Raw genomic sequence first — 24,889 nt, forward strand, 5'->3', positions numbered from 1 at the left:
ATGTTCCTCAGGGAGCCTCACTGTCTCGGGTGCCCCTGTGACGGCGGCCCCTGAATGTCGGGGACCCAGAATGTTCTCTCTTCGCCATCTTCCATGCCCACGGCGAGGGGAAGCTGACTCCGGGTGTTTCCATCCCTCTTGGCATGTCTGTGGCTGGTGAGAAGCTTGCAACCCAAAGCTTGCTGCTAGTTGGTTTGCTGTTTGAGTGGCTGTCTTGGTTTCAACGGCCCTCCCTTCCTCAGTTGTGATCACCTATAGAACAGGAAGGAGGCCTTTGTCAAGGACTGCTAGTTTGAAATATAAGTTGTAATTTTTTGTTTTGTTTACATGATCATACCCAGTCATGTGAGGAATATCATTGGAAAAGGGATTACTTTGAAGATCTTTGTGCTTGGGTCTGGGAGTCACTGTTGGGAATGTGCAGACTCAGATGTTTGTGCTTGGGTCTGGGAGTCACTGTTGGGAATGTGCAGACTCAGATGTTTGTGCTTGGGTCTGGGAGTCACTGTTGGGAATGTGCAGACTCAGATGTTTGTGCTTGGGTCTGGGAGTCACTGTTGGGAATGTGCAGACTCAGATGTTTGTGCTTGGGTCTGGGAGTCACTGTTGGGAATGTGCAGACTCAGATGTTTGTGCTTGGGTCTGGGAGTCACTGTTGGGAATGTGCAGACTCAGATGTTTGTGCTTGGGTCTGGGAGTCACTGTTGGGAATGTGCAGACTCAGATGTTTGTGCTTGGGTCTGGGAGACACTGTTGGGAATGTGCAGACTCAGATGTTTGTGCTTGGGTCTGGGAGTCACTGTTGGGAATGTGCAGACTCAGATGTTTGTGCTTGGGTCTGGGAGTCACTGTTGGGTATGTGCAGACTCGGATGTTTGTGCTTGGGTCTGGGAGTCACTGTTGGGAATGTGCAGACTCGGATGTTTGTGCTTGGGTCTGGGAGTCACTGTTGGGAATGTGCAGACTCGGATGTTTGTGCTTGGGTCTGGGAGTCACTGTTGGGAATGTGCAGACTCGGATGTTTGTGCTTGGGTCTGGGAGTCACTGTTGGGAATGTGCAGACTCGGATGTTTGTGCTTGGGTCTGGGAGTCACTGTTGGGAATGTGCAGACTCGGATGTTTGTGCTTGGGTCTGGGAGTCACTGTTGGGAATGTGCAGACTCAGATGTTTGTCTTTTAGAAAAAGGTGTTGGTTTTTCGTGCAGGAAAAACACACATCCTCCCAGACATCATTGAATTAAACTGTAAATTAAGTATTTGACCTACATTTCCCCTTCTGTAATGAATTCTCATCAAGGCCCTCACCTAGGCCAAGAAACAAAGTATTTTAGTTTATTATAAATTATTAGATTTGATGAACAAATTATTGAATAGTCCGTCATTCATATGTCTTATTATTGTTCATTAATATTAGGCTATTAATTATGGCTCCGTTGTTTCAGCTTTTGAAATAATAAATTGTTTTAATATAATAATTGTATTGTATTCATAGTTGTAGTAACTTTTGTAGATGTATGTAATAACTTTTGATAACGTAAAGCAACTTGCCATGGCAATAACAAGGTTAATCATGATTTTGGAAGTGATTTTGTCTGTATTTGCTCGCCATACTTGCACGTGAGTGTTCGTGATTCCAGAAAATGTGTCTTAAGTGAGTAAACCATTCAATTTTCCTATATATTGCACAGCTTTGGAAGAAAACATGTGTTCTGAGACTACTAGGTGTGAATAAGCCAAATGCATTTAAAAAAAATCTAAATTAATCTTTAAGTAGTTATCTTCTAACTGTATGGCTCGTGACGTGCTCGGATTTTGTCTCGCTAGTGTGGTGGAATGTATCTCTGGTCCAGCACGTTACTAACGCCCTGCACCAGAGCTAAGTGGAATGTATCTCTGGTCCAGCACGTTACTAACGCCCTGCACCAGAGCTAAGTGGAATGTATCTCTGGTCCAGCACGTTACTAACGCCCTGCACCAGAGCTAAGCGGAATGTATCTCTGGTCCAGCACGTTACTAACGCCCTGCACCAGAGCTAAGTGGAATGTATCTCTGGTCCAGCACGTTACTAACGCCCTGCACCAGAGCTAAGTGGAATGTATCTCTGGTCCAGCACGTTACTAACGCCCTGCACCAAAGCTAAGTGGAATGGAACACTCTAACCACCTGTTTCAGCTGTGCTAATTGATGCTATTTGGACAGTGTTGGCTACATGCTGTTAACGAATTGAATCCATTAATTTATCTGCACCTGCAGACTTTAGACGAGTACCGTGGAATAAATTGACAGGCTGATTGACCTGTAGGAAAGGTTGGTCTTCACGAGTTGTTAGTGTAAGTTAGCTAAAATATGGAAACTGAAAGCTTGTTGAAATAGGCTAGCCAGTCTATCTTTTTTTTGTGAGCAACCTACAGTACTTTGATGAAATACGTTTCACATTGTGATCGCTTGTAACAGTCGTTAGCCTAATTAGCTAGTTGGTCCAATGGGGGGTGGATTCTTTGCACATTTCAGTGTTTATTGTTCAGAAAATGCATTAGTTAGCTAAACTGTAGCCTCTGTCAAGTCACGCAGAATGACCCAGGAACAGTTGCTTTCGAGCCTGAAGAAGGATGTGCGCTCCCTGCTCATCTCAGCCAAGCAGGGCCTGACCCCAGATCAGTTGAAGAGAGACTACATCAACATGCTGGGCCACCCCATGCCCCTGAGGATCCTTGGCTTCCGCAACGTGCTGGACATGATCCGCGAGATGCCCGACGTGGTGCATATCCTCTATCTGGGAGATGGCAGCATAGTGCTGAAGGGTAAGTACTGAGTACTTGTCCCACTGTTGATTTGCTGACTGTTATGTCAAAGCAAGTTTGTTTTGTCTTTAACACGTGACATTATAGGCAAAATTGTTTTGGCACACAGCATGCTATAGTTTTCATATTTGTTGACAAGAGTTACATTTTGCCTCGTGCTTGAGTATAGTATACACAGTATCAGGAGAGGAAGAATATATCAGAACACAGATATCAATTAAACTCCAGCGTATCAACTCATCACTCCAGTGGCATACCGTAGTTTCAAGGTAGTTTTCCGCAAGGTCTGAGCAAGGCCTTTTTGCATTGAGGCTGAGCGAAAATATTTTACAGCAAATGTTCTGTAATTCTAAACATTTTTGCCATGGCATATGACCTGTTCTGTTCATATGCTATCTGGGAAGGGGGGTGACCTCCAGGGGGCCCCAACCAACATTATTTGTTGATTTTTTTGGTGGGGGGCGGGGGGTCCCCAGAGCCTGTGGGCCCTCCTGCCTTGGGGGGGGGGGAGAAGAAGAGTATATTTTTTCACCAGTGCATCTTTTTTTCCCCATTCTGCAGCAGTGGCTGATGACACCACCAGAGGCATAGTGGAGTTGGTGGCCAAGCAGCGCAGTGCCAAGAAGACCCCTGCTCAGCGTGGCGGTGTGGGCTTCTTCTCCCCACGCTACCAGAATCACAACCCCATGGTTCTGCCGCGGCGTGGCCGTGCACCCCCGGCCCTGCCGGCTCAACTCCGGGCCCAGCTCCACCAGCTGCTCTCCCATGGGGCCGTGGGTTTATCGGAGCTGGAGACAGCCTTCGTCCGCCGCTTCGGCTTCCCTTTACGTGTCAACAACTACGGCTTCTATTCCATCGCCGAGATGCTGGCGGCGGCCGCCGACCTGGTGGCAGTGACACAAAGCAGGATGGGCTCCCAGCTGTCCCTCAGGGGGGCAGTGGTGGCATCACGGAGGACTGGACCCATAAAGCCGTTATTCCCATTGAAGCAGACCTTCAAAACTGTTCCTATCGTAAGGCAGATGACCCAGACAAACTCAGGTTGGTTGGTCCCACAGTGAAAGCTATAACTCCATTTCAAGCATATAGTGTTGAATTTAATTGATTGCTGCTCATGTACAGTACACATTGATACATTTTTTTAATCTGTTTTATATATCCAGTCCCAGTAGAAAAACACACCACGGATTCCAGTACTCCGAATCCAGTCTCCAATACTCAGAATCTTGTGGTACCAGCGCCACTCCCTGAGGCTGCAGTCCTTAACAGCCCAGAGGGGGACCAGGGCTCTCTGCCAATGGATTACACAACACCACAGCCTGAACCTGAACCCACGCAGGACGGACAACTGTTTCAGAAGTGTGTCATCAAGGTGTGTATACTGCTGTCTGTAGCTCTGTGGTGTGTGTTCAGCCACGTAAAAATAGTTTCCCCCGTGATCTGGTTTTTGATTGGGTGCAAAGCCTGCCAACGTAACATTCAGATCTGCCAACATCAGGCTTACAACCAAGTTACTGTGCTGTATATTGGGTCTGTGCTTTTGCTGAAGCTTTAGAGGGCAAAAGTCCTGATTTTTAGAGAAGGGAATCGAATGTGCTTCTGAATAGCAGTAGTGTAAAGTAGAACAAATGCCTTGTAGCCCCTCCTCTTTGTCATGTTTTGCTTGTGTTGATTGGCATCTGCAGCTGGAGGAGGAGCTTAGGCAGCGTATTCTGGAGAACGGGGAAGCGGGCACTGTCAGTCCAGAACTAAAGGCCAAGCTTCGCCAGGTCAGTCCACTGGTTGCATCCCAATGAGCACCCTATTCCCTTTATAGTACACTACTATTGACCAGGGCACATGTAGTACACTACTATTGACCAGGGCCAATTTTACCCGGGTTCATATAGTACACTACTATTGACCAGGGCACTATATAAGGAATAGGGTGCCATTTGGGACACATGCTGTCTTCACCTAAATACCAAATCCATCTAATGACAGTAGAGATTCTAACACGACGAACCATCCATATAGGTTGTAGCCCAAAACAGTGAGGGACTGTCCGTCCACGATCTCCCTGCAGAATTCAAGGTATTTTATACTGACAAATCAAATACATTTCCTTTGGAATGCCTACATACTAGCCAATGCCGAATGAAGACTAATAATTTTTTAGTTTTTTTAAATCACCAAGTATTTCTTGTTAGTGTCTTGTATGTTGCTCTGACCTTTGTTGCCCTTATGACCCACGGTTGACCCCAGAGGGTGTTTGGGGAGGAGCTGCCTGTGGTCCAGAGTGGCTTCCTGAGTACCACGGAGATGGTGGGTGCCCTGAGCGACACGCTCTACCTGCGGCCCATGGCGGGCGACGAGGGCAACCACTGGGTGGTCATGGACATCCAGAATGCCCCTGGACACACAACGCCTCAACAACCAGGTCTGCTACACTCCTCTGGCTTTAACCTAGGATCAGATTACACCATTACCAATCCTCAAATGAACCATCAGGGGGGTAAACAAATATCTGACCTTAGATCAGTGGTTAGAGGGAAATATCTGGTTCACACACAACACCTATCCACTTTATTCCTAGCAATTTGATGGTTCAGGACAATCACATTTTGATTGATTACTAACTCATTGTTATCACCAAAAAGTATAACTTTTGCTGCCCATTTAAGATTCAACAAAACAGGTATTTTTGGGTCTAAGTGTGTCATGACTGATCTCATTCAATATGTCACTTTGGTATTATTTGTGTGGTAGGAACGGCGGAGCCCGAAGGCCCCGTTGAGGGTGTCAAGGCTCTGAACCCGTCAGGTACAGGCTACTATTTCAGCTGTGAGGAGTCTCCCTGGGAGGGAGAGGGAGGCGAGACCAAGCCCAACTTGGAGGAAGACCTGGAGCTCCGCATCACCACCAAGACCTTCTACCAGGTGAGCTGGAGCCTGGGGAAAGGAAGGTCACAACGCTCAAAGTCCTGATAAAATACATTTAGTGTGTACGTGCTGGGCACAAATGTAAGCCTGCACCCATTGCTGCAGTTTAACAGACAGGAAAATCTGTCTTCACTATGGTCCATATCTGTATAATGTGTTTATGTATACTTGTTCACATGCATAAGAGTGTGCACACATATTCTGTTTATGGCTGCTTCCCTCAGATGGTGGATATGTACGGCTCGTTGCCGGTGCGTTGTCGGCGTGGGGCGGTGATTCCCCCGGACGCCATGCGGGGCCAGAGGCTGAGGGCCCCCACGTGCAGGGGCCCTCGGGAGCTGGTGGCCGTGCTGGTGGAGCATGTGGAGTCTCCCTCGAACTTCTACATCCGCTTTGATGAGAGCCAAGAGGCCCGCGCCCTGGAGAACATGATGATTGAGATGAGGTGAACAACAGCCCTCTGCTGGACTGGAGGGATAGGGAGGAGAGGCTTCCCTGCCTCAGTGGCTGGGATTTGACATGTAGTCCAATTGGCTTAGTTGGTATGAATGTGTAGTAACTGTTCATATCTAGTAGTCGTCCACTGTGTTACCCTCAACTAGCTCATGTGTTTTTAGGTCAATGCACATGAGAGTAGAGACTAGGGGTGTAAGAAACTGAATGCTATGTGGTGGTGCTCTCTTGTCCTCCCTCTATCCCACCTTCTCTTTCCCCTCCCTCCCTCCCTCCCTCCCTCCCTCCCTCCCTCCCTCCCTCCCTCCCTCCCTCCAGGAGCTGCTACACCTGTCCCGAGGTGTTGGAGCGTTACCGTCTACCGGAGCGCTACGTGCGTACAGGCCAGGTGTGCTGCGTGGCGCCCCAGGGCATCTGGTTCTACCGCGTGGTGGTTCACCGTGTCCTCAACAACACCCATGCAGAGGTCTACTACGTGGACTTTGGAGACCTCACCACTGTCCAGAGGAGCAGCCTCAACTTCCTCAAGTAGGACTGTGACCAAATGACACCATATTTCCTATATACAGGGTTTGTAAGGTCATGAAAATCCTGGAAAAGTCATACAATTTTAAAATGATGTTTTCCAGTCCTGGAAAAGTTTTGGGAATTGATCAAATCTGAAACGTTTTGAAAAAGTAATGGTAATTAATTTCAAAATGTCTGTTAATGTAATTTATTTAGGCACATTATCATATCAGCCAGGATCTTTAGTGCGTCTATGTTAGAGGGACAGTCGGACATTGCAGCAGCAGGTAGGCCTTTAGAATATGATGGAGAACAGACTAATAACTTGGTAGCCAATTCAAAACATATCTTGTACCTGCTCGGTAACTGTTAACCTATTATTAGCGTATATTCATTTTTTTCGGCATGTTCCAAAAAACTTTCCAACGACAATTGCGAACAAGGACATAGAAAGTTAACCTTTTTGACGAAACAAACAATTCACGCCGTTGTATTAGTTGGGATTCGGGTCAATTGCGGTGAATCGAATCATGTGAATCGCAAACAGTCATTTTTGAAAAAAATATATCTAGCCGTTCTTTTGGATTATATGGCTTCAAAACTAGTTTTGTAGATACTTCCAGTTGATTTGGACATCCAATGTAGGGGACATTGCAACTCAATAGATGCTTGTCAGCCTGCTAAGTAAACACTTATTCTAAGTTCGCTAAGATGCATAGCGAAGTTACATTTCCTCAAGTCCATTTTTGGTTTGGTTGAATATAAAGATTTGTAGCCTACCATTGCCATTTAATCTTTGATATATTGAATCAGCGAATGATTTCAAAAGGCATAATACGTATTTGGTTGTTTGGTTAAAAGTCATGAAATTCCATTTGTCAAAATGTGTATGAACCCTGTATATCGTACACTACTATTGACCAGCCATTTGGGACAAATCTCCTGTCCACAACCAACCCCTTTCCACCTTGCCCGTGGCATAGATCTGAAAGGACTGGATAGGTAGTGTGTAATTTGGGACGTAGCCTGTGGTCATGTCCAGAACCCTAGACCCCTACTCCTTAGGTACTTGTCTAAGATCTTGTCTAGATCTGAGAGGACTGGATAGGTAGTGAGTGCACTGAAAAAGGAATAGGGTGTCATTTGGGATGAAGACAATGTTTTCCTTTCTTTTGCCCACTAATCATCAGCTGTAGAACTGAGAAGGAAAGGTATTGGAAGTGACTGTTTGTATCCCTAGTATCTGATGTCACCATGTGTTGATCAATGCCTTACTCTGTGCAAGGTGGTAACAGAGAGTTTTGTCTATCCCCCTCAGGTCTTGTTACTCAGAGCTCCCAGCACAAGCAGTCCCATCATCGCTGGCTGGAATCAAGCCTTTCGGTGTAAGACCTTCTACGCTACTGTTTACACAATCTACCTTCCGTGGACCCAGATTTATGAATTAAGTGTCTCGAGTATGATTACTGATTTAGGATCAGATCCCCCACCCCGCTGTCCATATAATATCAAACAAATCCTATATCAGTACTACTTCTCTGAGAGGCTTAATACATACAGTCTCTGGTCTGAGAAGTACTGAAACCCGCCCTCTTAATACATACAGTCTCTGGTCTGAGAAGTACTGAAACTGCCCTCTTAATTCATACAGTCTCTGGTCTGAGAAGTACTGAAACCTGCCCTCTTAATACATGCAGTCTCTGGTCTGAGAAGTACTGAAACCTGCCCTCTTAATTCATACAGTCTCTGGTCTGAGAAGTACTGAAACCTGCCCTCTTAATACATACAGTCTCTGGTCTGAGAAGTACTGAGACCTGCCCTCTTAATACATGCAGTCTCTGGTCTGAGAAGAACTGAAACCCGCCCTCTTAATCATAGTCTCTGGTCTGAGAAGAACTGAAACCCGCCCTCTTAATACATAGTCTCTGGTCTGAGAAGAACTGAAACCTGCCCTCTTAATACATAGTCTCTGGTCTGAGAAGAACTGAAACCTGCCCTCTTAATACATACAGTCTCTGGTCTGAGAAGTAGATGAAACCCGCCCTCTTAATACATACAGTCTCTGGTCTGAGAAGTACTGAAACCCACCGTGTGTTTCTCCTCCCAGGGCAGCTGGAGTGCCAACGCCAAGACCTCCTTCCAGAAGCTATGTTGTGACCGTACCCTGGTGGCAGCCCTGCATGGCTACCACGCCGACTTCCTGCAGCTCTTTCTGTGCGACACACACACCGAGGAGGATGTGTACATCCACAGCGCCCTGCAGGCCCAGGGCCATGGGCTCTGCTGCGCACCCACCGTCAGCGCAGCGGTCAGTCACGTGCTGAACATACAAACCTATCAAATGTCAAGGCATTTCCCATTTAGTTATTCAATGATCCAATGCAATCTCCCATAACCTTCTCTTCATCCCATCTGTCCTCTCAGTTGTGTAACCAGTTCAACCCAGTGAGCCTCTATCTGGGCGAAGGCGTGTTCGGCGAGGGAATGGAAATAGAGGACGAGGACCCCACCCTGGAGCCTTGCCACGAAGCCACCACCATCACTTTCCAGCACAACACCACCCAACCCCTGTCCAAGAGCTCCCCTTGCCCCACTCACACGGTACAGAATACCCTCTCACATGCACGCATATTCACACACAGAGACGATACCCTGTCTCTCTCTCACTATACCATTCTCTCCTCCACTAACACTGTCCACATAACAGCCCTTATCAGACTACAGAAGGCCTGGCAGAGCAGTCCCAGCGTTAGTAGCAGTAGTAGTAGTAGCAGCAGCCCCAGCGTTAGTAGCAGCAGTAGTAGCAGCAGCCCCAGCGTTAGTAGTAGTAGTAGTAGCAGCCCCAGCGTTAGTAGTAGTATTAGTAGCAGCAGCCCCAGCGTTAGTAGTAGTAGTAGCAGTCCCAGCGTTAGTAGCAGCAGTAGTAGCAGCAGCCCCAGCGTTAGTAGCAGCAGTAGTAGCAGCAAACCCCAGCGTTAGTAGTAGTAGCAGCCCCAGCGTTAGTAGCAGCAGTAGTAGCAGCAGCCCCAGCGTTAGTAGCAGTAGTAGTAGTAGCAGCTCCAGTGTTAGTAGTAGCAGTAGTAGTAGCAGCCCCAGTGTTAGTAGCAGCAGTAGTAGTAGCAGCCCCAGCGTTAGTAGCAGCAGTAGTAGTAGCAGCCCCAGTGTTAGTAGCAGCAGTATTAGTAGCAGCCCCAGCATTAGTAGCAGCAGTAGTAGTAGCAGGAGCAGTAGTAGTAGCAGGAGTAGTAGCAGCCCCAGCGTTAGTAGCAGCAGTAGTAGTAGCAGCCCCAGCGTTAGTAGCAGCAGTAGTAGTAGCAGCCCCAGCGTTAGTAGCAGCAGTAGTAGTAGCAGCCCCAGCGTTAGTAGCAGCCCCAGTATTAGTAGCAGCAGTAGTAGTAGCAGCCCCAGCGTTAGTAGCAGCAGTAATAGTAGCAGCCCCAGCGTTAGTAGTAGCAGCCCCAGCGTTAGTAGCAGCAGTAGTAGTAGCAGCCCCAGCGTTAGTAGTAGTAGTAGTAGTAGTAGCAGCCCCAGCATTAGTAGTAGTAGCAGCTCCAGCGTTAGCAGCAGCAGTAGTAGCAGCTCCAGTGTTAGTAGCAGCAGCAGTAGTAGCAGCTCCAGTGTTAGTAGCAGCAGTAGTAGCAGCCCCAGAGTTAGTAGCAGCAGTAGTAGTAGCAGCAGCCCCAGCATTAGTAGTAGTAGCAGCTCCAGCGTTAGTAGCAGCAGTAGTAGCAGCTCCAGTGTTAGTAGCAGCAGTAGTAGTAGCAGCCCCAGCGTTAGTAGCAGCAGTAGTAGCAGCTCCAGTGTTAGTAGCAGCAGTAGTAGCAGCTCCAGTGTTAGTAGCAGCAGTAGTAGTAGCAGCTCCCGTGTTAGTAGCAGCAGTAGTAGTAGCAGCTCCCGTGTTAGTAGCAGCAGTAGTAGTAGCAGCTCCAGCAGTAGTAGTAGTAGTAGCAGCCCCAGCGTTAGTAGCAGCAGCAGTAGTAGTAGCAGCCCCAGCGTTAGTAGCAGCAGTAGTAGCAGCTCCAGTGTTAGTAGCAGCAGCAGTAGTAGTAGCAGCTCCAGTGTTAGTAGCAGCAGTAGTAGTAGCAGCAGCCCCAGCGTTAGTAGTAGTAGTAGCAGCTCCAGTGTTAGTAGCAGCAGTAGTAGCAGCTCCAGTGTTAGTAGCAGCAGTATTAGTAGCAGCAGCCCCAGCGTTAGTAGCAGCAGCAGTAGTAGCAGCTCCAGTGTTAGTAGCAGCAGTAGTAGTAGCAGCTCCAGTGTTAGTAGCAGCAGTAGTAGCAGCTCCAGTGTTAGTAGCAGCAGTAGTAGTAGCAGCTCCAGTGTTAGTAGCAGCAGTAGTAGCAGCTCCAGTGTTAGTAGCAGCAGTAATAGCAGCTCCAGTGTTAGTAGCAGCAGTAGTAGCAGCTCCAGTGTTAGTAGCAGCAGTAGTAGCAGCAGCTCCAGTGTTAGTAGCAGTAGTAGTAGCAGCTCCAGTGTTAGTAGCAGCAGTAGTAGTAGCAGCTCCAGTGTTAGTAGCAGCAGTAGTAGTAGCAGCTCCAGTGTTAGTAGCAGCAGTAGTAGTAGCAGCTCCAGTGTTAGTAGCAGCAGTAGTAGTAGTAGCAGCTCCAGTGTTAGTAGCAGCAGTAGTAGTAGTAGCAGCTCCAGTGTTAGTAGCAGCAGTAGTAGTAGTAGCAGCTCCAGTGTTAGTAGCAGCAGTAGTAGTAGCAGCTCCAGTGTTAGTAGCAGCAGTAGTAGTAGCAGCTCCAGTGTTAGTAGCAGCAGTAGTAGTAGCAGCTCCAGTGTTAGTAGCAGCAGTAGTAGTAGCAGCTCCAGTGTTAGTAGCAGCAGTAGTAGTAGCAGCCCCAGCGTTAGTAGCAGCAGCCCCAGCGTTAGTAGTAGTAGTAGTAGTAGCAGGACCGCTACCTCCGCCTTTGTGCAAGGAGAAGCAGGAGGAGCACTGCCAGAGACCTGCAAAATGACCTCCAGCAGGCCACAAATGTGCATGTGTCTGCTCAAACGGTCAGAAACAGACTCCATGAAGGTGATATGAGGGCCCAATGTCCACAGGTGGGGGTTGTGCTTACAGCCCAACACCGTGCAGGACGTTTTTCATTTGCCAGAGAACACCAAGATTGGCAAATTCGCCACTGGCATCCTGTGCTCTTCACAGATGAAAGCAGGTTCACACTGAGCACATGTGACAGTCTGGAGATGCCGTGGAGAACGTTCTGCTGCCTGCAACATCCTCCAGAATTACCTGTTTGGCGGTGGGTCAGTCATGGTGTGGGGTGGCATTTCTTTGGGGGGGCCGCACAGCCCTCCATGTGCTCGCCAAAGGTAGCCTGACAGCCATTAGGTACCGAGATGAGATCCTCAGACCCCTTGTGAGACCATATGCTGGTGCAGTTGGCCCTGGGTTCCTCCTAATGCAAGACAATGCTAGACCTCATGTGGCTGGAGTGTGTTAGCAGTTCCTGCAAGAGGAAGGCATTGATGCTATGGACTGTCCCGCCCGTTCCCCAGACCTGAATCCAATTGAGCACATCTGGGACATCATGTCTCGCTCCATCCACCAACGCCACGTTGCACCACAGACTGTCCAGGAGTTGGCGGATGCTTTAGTCCAGGTCTGGGAGGAGATCCCCAGGCGTTGTAGGGAGGTTATACAGGCATGTGGAGGCCACACACACTACTGAGCCTTATTTTGACTTGTTTTATGGAATTTACATTAAAGTTGGATCAACCTGTAGTGTGGTTTTCCACTTTCATTTTGAGTGTGACTCCAAATCCAGACCTCCATGGGTTGATAAATTTGATTTCCATTGATCATTTTTGTGATTTTGTTGTCAGCACATTCAACTATGTAAAGAAAAAAGTTTAATAATAATAATTTAATAAGAATATTTCATTCATTCAGATCTAGGATGTGTTATTTTAGTGTTCCCTTTATTTTTTTGAGCAGTGTATATCACAATACACGTTGTGTATTGCCACAAAGGCCACAAGCCCACAAATACGGACCACAATACAATAAACAATTACTCACAAACAAACATGGGGGAACACAGGGTGAAATAATGATCAAGTAATTTCGGGATTGAAACCAGGTGTGTAAGACAAAGGCGAAACAAATGGAAAATGAAATGTGGATCAGCGATGGCTAGAAGGCCGCCCGAACAAGGAGAGGGAAGAAGGAAGTCGTGACAGTATTCCCCCCCCCCCCCCCCCCCCCCTGACTCCAGCAACGCACCGACACAGACCTAGGGACGAGGCGCAGGGCGATCAGAATGGAGACGGTGGAACTCCCGCCGCAACGAAAGGTCCAAGACGTCCTCCACCGGCACTCAGCATCTCCTCTGGACCGTACCCCTCCACGAGGTAATGAAGGCCCCTCGCCCGACGCCTCGAGCCCAGGATGGCTCTAACAGCATACGCCGGGGCCTCCTCGATGTCCAGAGGGGGTGGAGGGACCTCCCGCACCTTAGACCTCCCGCACCTCAGAGTGGACCTGGACGTGAACTGGGGACCCTGATCACAGACTCTGTCCTCAGGCACCCCGTAGTGCCGGAAGATGTGAGTGAACAGGGCCTCCGCAGCCTGTAGGGCCGTAGGGAGACCGGGCAAAGGGAGGAGACGACAGGACTTAGAAAGCCGATCCACAACGACCAGGATCGTGTTGTTGCCATGTGAGGGAGGAAGATCCGTCAAGAAGTCCACCGACAGGTGCGACCACGGCCGCAAGTGTGGTCACAAAACAGGTAGGGTTTGTAACTTCCCTCTGGGCAGGTGCCTGGGAGCCTTGCACTGGGCGCACACCGAGCAGGAGGAAACATAAACCCTCACGTCCTTGGCGAAGGTGGACTACCAGTACTTCCCATTAAGGCAACGCACCGTCCGACCGATGCCAGGATGACCAGAGGAAGGTGACGTGTGGGCCCAATAGATCAAACGGTCGTGGGCAGCAGACGGAATGTACATGCGCCCAGCTGGACACTGGGGGCGGGGGGGAAGAGTGTGCTCTGTGCGTAACATCTGCTCAATGTCCGCGTCCAGCTCCACACCACCGGTGCCACCAGGTAAGAGGCCGGAGGTATGGGAGTGTGATCCATGGACCGCTCCTCTGTGTCATACATCCGGGAAAGTGCGTCTGCCTTAGCGTTCTGGTAACCTGATCTGTAGGACAGAGTGAAAACAAAACGTATAAAGAACATGCCCCACCTTGCCTGGCGAGGATTCAGTCTCCTCGCCGCTCGGATGTATTCCAGATTTCAGTGGTCATTCCAGATGAGATAAGGGTGTTTAGCCCCCTCAAGCCTATGTCTCCATGCCTTCAGAGCCTTGACAACAGCCAACCGCTCTCGGTCCCCCACATCATAGTTTCGCTTTGGTGGCGTGCCCGAGAGCTGAGAGAGCATGGCCCCTATCCCAGCCTCGGATGCGTCCACCTCCACTATACACGCCAAAGAGGGATCCGGATGAGCCAGCACGGGAGCCAAGGTAAACAGAGCCTTCAGGTGACCAAAAGCCCTGTCTGCCCCAGCTGACCACTGCAGTCGCACCGGTCCCCCCTTCAGCACTGAGGTAATGGGAGCCGCTACCTGACCAAAACCCCGGATAAACCTCCGGTAGTAGTTTGCAAACCCTAGAAACCGCTGCACTTCCTTTACCGTGGTGGGACTCGACCAATTACACACGGCTGAAATGCAGTCACACTCGATCTCCATCCCTGAAGTGGAAATGCGGTACCCTAGGAAGGAGACTGAGTGTTGGAAGAACAGACATTTCTCAACCTTGACGTACAGGTCATGCTCCAACAGTCGACCAAGCACCCTGCGCAGCAGGGACACATGCTCGGCGCGTGCAGCGGAGTATATCAGAATGTTGTCGATATACACCACTACACCCTGCAGGTTCCTGTGCAGGTCCCAGAAAATCTCTTCAACAAAGGAATAGAAGACCCGTACGGCATGACGGGGTACTCATAGAGCCCTGAGGTGGTACTAAATGCCGTCTTCCACTCGTCCCCCTCCCGGATATGCACCAGGTTGTATGCGCTCATGAGATCCAATTTTGTGGAGAAGCGCGCCCCGTGCATTGACTTGATCGCACTGGCGATGAGAGGCAGCGGGTAGCTGTACCTCACTGTGATCTGATTGATACCTCGATAGTTAATACACGGGCGCAGACCTCCATCCTTCTTCACAAAAAAAGAAACTTGAGGAGGCAGGTGAAGTGGAGGGCCAACTGTATCCCTGCCCCAGGGATTCGGAGACATATGTTTCCCTAGTCACCATCTCCTCCTGTGACAGAGGATACACATGACTCCTGGGAAGTGCTGCGTCTACCAGGAGATTTATCGCACAATCCCACCGGCGATGGGGTGGTAATTGAGTCGCCGCAGAAGGCGAGAGCAGAAGCCGCAGAAGGCGAGAGCCAAATCGGCATATTCTGAGGGGAAGCGCACGGTGGAGACCTGGTCTGGACTTTCCACCGTAGTCGCACCGACGGAGACCACTCTCGTGACCACCCCTTGAGAGCCTTATGTTTTCACGAAATAGTGGGGTCATGACAGGCCAACCAGGGTATGCCCAGCACCATGGGAAACGCAGAAGAATCAATAAGGAAGAGACTGATTCTCTCCTTGTGACCCTCCTGCGTAACCATGCTTAGTGGAGCGGTCGCCTCCCTAATCAGCCCTGACCCTAATGGTCGACTTTCTAGGGCATGCACAGGGAAGGGTATATCCACAGGAACAAGGGGGATCCCTAAACTATGAGCAAAAGAACGGTCAATAAAATTCCCAGCTGCGCCTGAATCTACGAGCGCCTTATGCTGGGAATGCGGGGAAAACTCAGGAAATGTAATAAACACATACATGTGATCAACAGGGGGCTCTGGGTGAGCCTGGTGCCGACTCACCCGGGGTGACACGATAGTGCCCTGCCTGCTGCCTCGACTCCCTGAGGAACCTCCCCAGCACCGACCAGCAGTGTGCCCTCTGCGGCCACAGATGGTGCAGGGAATGGCCCCTCCTCCGGTCGCCCTAAGCGCAGCACCTCCCAGCTTCATGGGCGTCGGAGCGGAGGTGCTGGGGGATGGAACTGACAGGCCCCGATCCGGACGTCCGCTGGCAGCCAGCAGGTTGTCCAGCCGGATGGACAGATCACCAGCTGGTCCAACATGAGGGTGGTGTCTCGGCTGGCCAACAGCCGACGAACGTCCTCGCGCAGACTGCACCGGTAGTGATTGATCAGGGCCCTGTCGTTCCATCCCGCGCTGGTGGCCAGGGTCCGGAAGTCCCAACTGAAATCCTGTGCGCTCCTCGTCCCCTGCTTCAGGTGGAACAGACGTTCACCCGCCGCTTGACCCTCAGGCGGGTGGTCGAAAACTGCCCGAAGCAGCGGGTGAACTTAGTGTAATTGTCCAACTCCGTTTCTCCTTCACTCCATACGGTGTTGGCCCACTCCAGGGCTTTGCCTGAGAGGAGCCTGGTGGATGGTCGCCAGGTAGAGCTCCAGCTGTAGGAACCCCTGGCATCCGGCAGCCGTCCCATCATACTCCCTCGGGAGAGCGAGCCGAATCCCACTGGGACCGGGTGAAGGAGGGGTGGACAGTGTGGCCTGCTGTAGTGGGGCTGGTGGAGACGCTGGACGACCTCCTCTCTCGCAACGATCCATCGTCTGCAGCACCCAATCCATGGCGTTGCCCAGACATTGCAATATGGTCGCGTGCTGCTGGACGCGCTCCTCTACCTCCACAGGGAGGTCGTCTGGTCCTGCTGACTCCATTCGGTGGTGAGTAATTCTGTAATGCGTCTGTGTGTAGCTGGTGAGATGAGTCAGGCGCAGGACCGCAGATATGAGTAATGAAAGCAATTTTACTCAAATATATCACAATACACGTCGTATAAATACATGGCCACAAATACGGACCGCAATACAATAAACAATTACTCACAAACAAACATGGGGGAACAGAGGGTTAAATAATTTAACAAGTAATTGGGGGATTGAAACCAGGTGTGTAAGACAAAGACAAAACAAATGAAAAATGGATCGGCGATGGCTAAAATGCCGGTAATGTTGACCGCCGAACGCCGCCCGAACAAGGAGAGGGACTGTTGAGTGTGAAAAACCCAGCAGCGTTGCAGTTCTTGACACAAACCGGTGCGCCTGGCACCTACTACCATATCCCGTTCAAAGGCACTTAAATATTTTGTCTTGCACATTCACCAGCTTTACGGCACACATACACAATCCATGTCAGGGTATATGCAACAGTTTGGGCAGCCTGGCTCATTGCGAACTAATTTGCCAGAATTTTACGTAATTATGACATAACATTGAAGGTTGTGCAATGTAACATGAATATTTAGACTTAGGGATGCCACCCGTTAGATAAAATACCGAACGGTTTCATATTTCACTGAAATAATAAACGTTTTCGAAATGATCGTTTTCGGATTCGACCATATTAATGACCCAAGGCTCGTATTTCTGTGTGTTATGTTATAATTAAGTCTATGATTTGATAGAGCAGTCTGACTGAGTGATGGTAGGCAGCAGCAGGCTCGTAAGCTTTCATTCAAACAGACCTTTCATGCGTTTTGCCAGCAGCTCTTCGCAAGCACAGCGCTGTTTATGACAAGCTTATCAGCCTAATGGCTGGTGTAACTGATGTGAAATGGCTAGCTAGTTAGCAGGGTGCACGCTAATAGCGTTTCAAACGTCACTCGCTCTGAGACCTAGAGTAGTTATTCCCCTTGCTCTGCAAGGGCCGCCTGATTTTGTGGATCGATGGGTAACGATGCTTCGAGTGTGGCTGTTGTTGATGTGTTCCTGGTTCGAGCCCAGGTAGGGGCGAGGAGGGGGACGGAAGCTATACTGTTACACTGGCAGCCTATAAGAACATACAATAGCCAAAGGTATATGAAATACAAATGGTATAGAGAGAAATAGTCCTATAAATACGATATTAACTATAACCTAAAACCTCTTACCTTGGAATATTGAAGTCTCATGTTAAAAGGTACCACCAACTTTCATATGTTCTGAGCAAGTAACTCATTATTTATTTGAAGCTAAATTGATTTTTATTGATGTATTATATTAAGTTAAAATAAGTGTTCATTCAGTATTGTTGTAATTGTCATTATTACAAAAACAAATCCAATAATCGGTATCGGTGTTGAAAAATCATAATCGGTCATATATATATATATATATATATATATCACAAAAGTGAGTACACCCCTCACACTTTTGTAAATATTTGAGTATATCTTTTCATGTGACAACACTAAAGAAATGACACTTTGCTACAATGTAAAGTAGTGAGTGTACAGCTTGTATAACAGTGTAAATTTGCTGTCCCCTCAAAATAACTCAACACACAGCCATTAATGTCTAAACCGCTGGCAACAAAAGTGAGTACACCCCTAAGTGAAAATGTCCAAATTGGGTCCAATTAGCCATTTTCCCTCCCTGGTGTCATGTGACTCGTTAGTGTTACAAGGTCTCAGGTGTGAATGGGGATCAGGTGTGTTAAATTTGGTGTCATCGCTCTCACACTCCCTCAAACTGACTGGTCACTGGAAGTTCAACATGGCACCTCATGGCAAAGAACTCTCTGAGGATCTGAAAAAAAGAATTGTTGCTCTACATAAAGATGGCCTGGGCTATAAGAAGATTGCCAAGACCCTGAAACTGAGCTGTAGCACAGTGGCCAAGACCATACAGCGGTTTAACTGGACAGGTTCCACTCAGAACAGGCCTCGCCATGGTCGACCGTTGAGTGCACGTGCTCAGCGTCATATCCAGAGGTTGTCTTTGGGAAATAGACGTATGAGTGCTGCCAGCATTGCTGCAGAGGTTGAAGGGGTGGGGGGTCAGCCTGTCAATGCTCAGACCATACGCCGTACACTGCATCAAATTGGTCTGCATGGCTGTCGTCCCAGAAGGAAGCCTCTTCTAAAGATGATGCACAAGAAAGTCCGCAAACAGTTTGCTGAAAACAAGCAGACTAAGGACATGGATTACTGGAACCATGTCCTGTGGTCTGATGAGACCAAGAAACTTATTTGGTTCAGATGGTGTGTGTGTGTGTGTGTGTGTGGCACCAACCAGGTGAGGAGTACAAAGACAAGTGTCTTGCCTACAGTCAAGCATGGTGGTGGGAGTGTCATGGTCTGGGGCTGCATGAGTGCTGCCGGCACTGGGGAGCTACAGTTCATTGAGGGAACCATGAATGCCAACATGTACTGTGACATACTGTAGCAGAGCATGATCCCCTCCTTTCGAAGACTGGACCGCAGGGCAGTATTCCAACATGCTAACGACCCCAAACACACCTCCAAGACGACCACTGCCTTGCTAAAGAAGCTGAGGGTAAAGGTGATGGACTGGCCAAGCATGTCTCCAGACCTAAACCCTATTGAGCATCTGTGGGGCATCCTCAAACGGAAGGTGGAGGAGTGCAAGGTCTCTAACATCCACCAGCTCCTTGATGTCGTCATGGAGGAGTGGAAGAGGACTCCTGTGAAGCTCTGGTGAACTCCATGCCCAAGAGGGTTAAGGCAGTGCTGGAAAATGATGGTGGCCACAAAATATTGACACTTTGGGCCCAATTTGGACATTTTCACTTAGGGGTGTACTCACTTTTGTTGCCAGCAGTTTAGACATTAATGGCTGTGTTGAGTTATTTTGAGGGGACAGCAAATTTACATTGTTATACAAGCTGTACACTCACTACTTTACATTGTAGCAAAGTGTAATTTCTTCAGTGTTGTCACATGAAAAGATATACTCAAATATTTACAAAAATGTGAGGGGTGTACTCACTTTTGATGTACTGTGTGTGTGTATATATATATATCTCATCGTGTTGTATTAGTGACTTCTTCAAGGATGGGAGGGAAGAAGGATGCATTGTTAAGTAATGGGGTGGCAGGTAGCCTAGTGGTTAGAGCGTTGGACTAGTAACCGAAAGGTTGCAAGTTCAAATCCCAGAGCTGACAAGGTACAAATCTGTTGTTCTGCCCCTGGACAGGCAGTTAACCCACTGTTCCTAGGCCGTCATTGTAAATAAGAATGTGTTCTTAACGGACTTGCTGAGTTAAATAAAGGTGTAACAAACAAAACATTCTCTTTAATTGGATGTGTGTTTTAGACCCCTAACCTCGTGGGTGGGAACAAAACCAACGAAGAGGAGGTTCTGCCTGACCTCCCAGCACTGGAGTTCATCGAGGTCAACTCTACAGCTCAGGTATGACCTTTGACCCCACAATTATCAGAACATAATTCTAGCATAGCCAAAAGAGGAAGCGAGACACCCCACTGTTTTTCCTGGTTCAATGAACTAAGTAGACCAGACCCAGCTGCTATCTCATTGATCACTATTGGAGACTCACCCAGTTAAGTAGACCGGAACTGACCATTTTTTTTATCAATGTAAATGGCCTGAGTGAACTATCTTCATTTACGCGCTATCTTTGGTTCTAGAACACGGTGACGTTATAAGACCTTATTATAATGTGTGTAATTAGATTGGTCCTATATATGTGTGCTGTCTCTCCAACTCCTATGGTCAATCGTGATGAGACTGCTCTAACAGACCTGGAACGAGGCTAATGTAGAATGGAACTGGGATTACAAAAGGAATGATCTAAGGTTGTGTGTTTGTTTCTCCAGGGGGGCCTGAATGCCAACCCGTTTGCAGCTCTGCAGAGTAAGGACCCGCTGCTGCTGTGCTGTAGTGACTGGGACCAGGGCTGGACACCCAATGCCCCTGCCCCCACCCCTGCCCCAGAGGTGGTACAGCCCAAGGCAAACCTGGGTAACTATGGAGACACAGCTATGGTAAGGACAGAGGTCAGACTTTTGGCCTCAGAAAATAATGCATACTTTGTTTTAGGTTGTCAGACTGAAAAGAACAGTCCCAACTAGACTGTATTATATTCTACCTGAGGTCCAGTTGTTTGCGTCGTTATCTGGCAACCTGCCTAACACCACTAAGCAGCTGGTAAGAACTAATTTCATTGGAAAGCAATTGCAGTCTGCAGTCTGACCTCCTGTTGTCGTGTTTGTTAGGCATTAGACCTCTGCCCCTGCACATCCTCCCTGGACGCACTGCCGCAATGCATATTTAATTGTTTGTTAATTGGAAGAAAATGAGAACAATCCCTCTCCCCAATGTTCTCATAAAAAGCCCTGTTTGTGCCAAATTCCTGCATGAGGAACAAAATAAAACACAAATGAAGAACTTTGAGAGAGGGCCGGGCGATATCGAGTGTTTTCGATATTTTCAAGATTGTTTTAGCGCGATGTGGAAAATGCCTGTATCGCAGGAATGGAGGTTCTGTTATAATGTAACTTTTTACAAATGCAGCATCTCACTGTCTCTTCTGTCAGCCCAACACGTGCACAGAGGTTATCCACCAATCACAACCTTTCACAAGTTGTAACCACGCCGGAGAGGTGTAGTGGTGGTAAGAGTTCCACCAACATGGAAAGTGAGGAAGCCAGCTCAGCCTCTCGTGAGGATGAAATCATCCAATGTTTTTTCAGTAATATGGAAGTGGTTCGGGGTTAAGAGGTCTGATGTTCAGCAAACGAATGTCCTGTGCAAAATGTGTCGAAAGACAATCGCTACGAAAAGCAGCAGTACAACCAACCTCCTCCATCACCTGCAACTGAATCACAAGGTGGAATGGGAGGAAAGTATGAGACTACCAATGCCGATTCCAGTCGCCCAATTCCCAAAACGTCTGTTAAAAGACAAACTACCATACCCGCAACTTTTTCAAACGTAATCCCTTATGACAAGAAAAGTTTGAGGTGGAAGTTCGATCTATGGTCGAGCAGAATGTTAGAGCCATACCTAAGTTTGACAGTCCACTACATAAATCAACCCTGGATATTGCAAAATGTCTGCCTCCAGACGTCTTACTTCCCTGATGATCATACGGGTGAAGTAATAGCCCAGGGTCTCAATGACTCTCTGGCGTCGTGGAAGATGAGTGAAGACCGACAGGTGTACATGACAACTGACAGCAGGAGCAACATGATAAAAGCATTGCACTTGAACATATAGACCCGCCTGCAGTGCTTTGGCCACAGGCTTAACCTCGCCATCGGTAAGTGTGATGTTGGATAATTAAAGTGCATTCAAAACAGTGATGTTCAGGCCAGCTGTAGGCTAACGTGTTAGTAGCTGTGTCATTCTGCCAATCCAATAGCAAATAAACACAGGCTGTTTTAATTATATCAACAAATGAACTAAATTGATACATTTGCAATCAAAATGATTATATAAATTACATATTGAAATAGCTAGTGGTCAAACATTCCTAAACAATAGAATAGACGTGTGGGTGTGTTTTTATTTATTTTTTATTTCTTTTATTTTACCTTTATTTAACCAGGTAGGCAAGTTGAGAACAAGTTCTCATTTACAATTGCGACCTGGCCAAGATAAAGCAAAGCAGTTCGACAGATACAACAACACAGAGTTACACATGGAGTAAAACAAACATACAGTATAAATAAGTCGATATACAATGTGAGCAAATGAGGTGAGAAGGGAGGTAAAGGCAAAAAAGGCCATGGTGGCAAAGTAAATACAATATAGCAAGTAAAACACTGGAATGGTAGTTTTGCAATGGAAGAATGTGCAAGGTAGAAATAAAAATAATGGGGAGCAAAATAAATAAATTAAATACAGTTGGGAAAGAGGTAGTTGTTTGGGCTAAATTATAGATGGGCTATGTACAGGTGCAGTAATCTGTGAGCTGCTCTGACAGTTGGTGCTTAAAGCTAGTGAGGGAGATAAGTGTTTCCAGTTTCAGAGATTTTTGTAGTTCGTTCCAGTCATTGGCAGCAGAGAACTGGAAGGAGAGGCGCCAAAGAAAGAATTGGTTTTGGGGGTGACTAGAGAGATATACCTGCTGGAGCGTGTGCTACAGGTGGGAGATGCTATGGTGACCAGCGAGCTGAGATAAGGGGGGACTTTACCTAGCAGGGTCTTGAAGATGACATGGAGCCAGTGGGTTTGGCGACGAGTATGAAGCGAGGGCCAGCCAACGAGAGCGTACAGGTCGCAATGGTGGGTAGTATATGGGGCTTTGGTGACAAAACGGATTGCACTGTGATAGACTGCATCCAATTTGTTGAGTAGGGTATTGGAGGCTATTTTGTAAATGACATCGCCGAAGTCAAGGATCGGTAGGATGGTCAGTTTTACAAGGGTATGTTTGGCAGCATGAGTGAAGGATGCTTTGTTGCAAAATAGGAAGCCAATTCTAGATTTAACTTTGGATTGGAGATGTTTGATATGGGTCTGGAAGGAGAGTTTACAGTCTAACCAGACACCTAGGTATTTGTAGTTGTCCAAGTCAGAGCCGTCCAGAGTAGTGATGTTGGACAGGCGGGTAGGTGCAGGTACCGATCGGTTGAAGAGCATGCATTTAGTTTTACTTGTATTTAAGAGCAATTGGAGGCCACGGAAGGAGAGTTGTATGGCATTGAAGCTTGCCTGGAGGGTTGTTAACACAGTGTCCAAAGAAGGGCCAGAAGTATACAGAATGGTGTCGTCTGCGTAGAGGTGGATCAGAGACTCACCAGCAGCAAGAGCGACCTCACTGATGGACCGACTCTCTTCTCTGTATACAAGAATTGAACCCTGTGGCACCCCCATAGAGACTGCCAGAGGTCCGGACAGCAGACCCTCCGATTTGACACACTGAACTCTATCAGAGAAGTAGTTGGTGAAACAGGCGAGGCAATCATTTGAGAAATAAGGCTGTCGAGTCTGCCGATGAGGATGTGGTGATTGACAGAGTCGAAAGCCTTGGCCAGATCACTGAATACGGCTGCACAGTAATGTTTCTTATCGATGGCGGTTAATATATCGTTTAGGACCTTGAGCGTGGCTGAGGTGCACCCATGACCAGCTCTGAAACCAGATAGCATAGCAGAGAAGGTATGGTGAGATTCGAAATGGTCAGTAATCTGTTTGTTGACTTGGCTTTCGAAGACCTTAGAAAGGCATGGTAGGATAGATATAGGTCTGTAGCAGTTTGGGTCAAGAGTGTCCCCCCCTTTGAAGAGGGGGATGACCGCAGCTGCTTTCCAATCTTTGGGAATCTCAGACGACACGAAAGAGAGGTTGAACAGGCTAGTAATAGGGGTGGCAACAATTTCGGCAGATCATTTTTAGAAAGAAAGGGTCCAGATTGTCTAGCCCGGCTGATTTGTAGGGGTCCAGATTTTGCAGCTCTTTCAGAACATCAGCTGAACGGATTTGGGAGAAGGAGAAATGGGGAAGGCTTGGGCGAGTTGCTGTTGGGGGTGCAGTGCTGTTGACCGGGGTAGGAGTAGCCAGGTGGAAAGCATGGCCAGCCGTAGAAAAATGCTTATTGAAATTCTCAATTATGGTGGATTTATCAGTGGTGACAGTGTTTCCTATCTTCAGTGCAGTGGGCAGCTGGGAGGAGGTGTTCTTATTCTCCATGGACTTTACAGTGTCCCAGAACTTTTTTGAGTTAGTGTTGCAGGAAGCAAATTTCTGCTTGAAGAAGCTAGCCTTGGCTTTTCTAACTGCCTGTGTATAATGGTTTCTAGCTTCCCTGAACAGCTGCATATCACGGGGGCTGTTCGATGCTAATGCAGAACGCCATAGGATGTTTTTGTGTTGGTTAAGGGCAGTCAGGTCTGGGGAGAACCAAGGGCTATATCTGTTACTGGTTCTACATTTCTTGAATGGGGCATGTTTATTTAAGATGGTTAGGAAGGCATTTAAAAAAAATATCCAGGCATCCTCTACTGACGGGATGAGATCAATATCCTTCCAGGATACCCCGGCCAGGTCGATTAGAAAGGCCTGCTCGCTGAAGTGTTTCAGGGAGCGTTTTACAGTGATGAGTGGAGGTCGTTTGACCGCTGACCCATTACGGATGCAGGCAATGAGGCAGTGATCGCTGAGATCTTGGTTGAAGACAGCAGAGGTGTATTTAGAGGGCAAGTTGGTTAGGATGATATCTATGAGGGTGCCTGTGTTTAAGGCTTTGGGGAGGTACCTGGTAGGTTCATTGATAATTTGTGTGAGATTGAGGGCATCAAGTTTAGATTGTAGGATGGCTGGGGTGTTAAGCATGTTCCAGTTTAGGTCGCCTAGCAGCACGAGCTCTGAAGATAGATGGGGGGCAATCAGTTCACATATGGTGTCCAGAGCACA

The 24,889-nt window shown here is 48.0% G+C and overlaps 1 protein-coding gene across 4 annotated transcripts in view; it reads left to right on the forward strand.

Moving 5' to 3' along the window:
- Nucleotides 1-1,573: 1,573 nt before the first annotated feature.
- Nucleotides 1,574-24,889, forward strand: part of tdrd5 (tudor domain containing 5) — a 28,973-nt gene continuing 5,657 nt past the window's right edge. Inside the window, exons 1-15 of one of the 4 annotated variants that reach the window (XM_031822465.1) lie at nt 1,574-1,651; nt 2,572-2,801; nt 3,363-3,842; nt 3,965-4,173; nt 4,487-4,570; nt 4,818-4,874; nt 5,046-5,220; nt 5,550-5,719; nt 5,947-6,167; nt 6,494-6,703; nt 8,001-8,067; nt 8,790-8,990; nt 9,107-9,283; nt 19,826-19,921; nt 20,347-20,514. In XM_031822465.1, coding sequence (XP_031678325.1) covers nt 1,641-1,651; nt 2,572-2,801; nt 3,363-3,842; nt 3,965-4,173; nt 4,487-4,570; nt 4,818-4,874; nt 5,046-5,220; nt 5,550-5,719; nt 5,947-6,167; nt 6,494-6,703; nt 8,001-8,067; nt 8,790-8,990; nt 9,107-9,283; nt 19,826-19,921; nt 20,347-20,514 — 2,556 coding nt within the window. In that variant the 5' untranslated portion in view covers nt 1,574-1,640. Of the gene's footprint in view, nt 1,652-1,859; nt 2,331-2,563; nt 2,802-3,362; nt 3,843-3,964; nt 4,174-4,486; nt 4,571-4,817; nt 4,875-5,045; nt 5,221-5,549; nt 5,720-5,946; nt 6,168-6,493; nt 6,704-8,000; nt 8,068-8,789; nt 8,991-9,106; nt 9,284-19,825; nt 19,922-20,346; nt 20,515-24,889 lie in introns of those variants that run through there. The other 3 variants (XM_031822467.1, XM_031822466.1, XM_031822468.1) reach the window with 3 other exon arrangements.

This window comes from Oncorhynchus kisutch, linkage group LG4 (assembly GCF_002021735.2).
Source record: "Oncorhynchus kisutch isolate 150728-3 linkage group LG4, Okis_V2, whole genome shotgun sequence".
Lineage (NCBI taxonomy): Eukaryota > Metazoa > Chordata > Actinopteri > Salmoniformes > Salmonidae > Oncorhynchus > Oncorhynchus kisutch.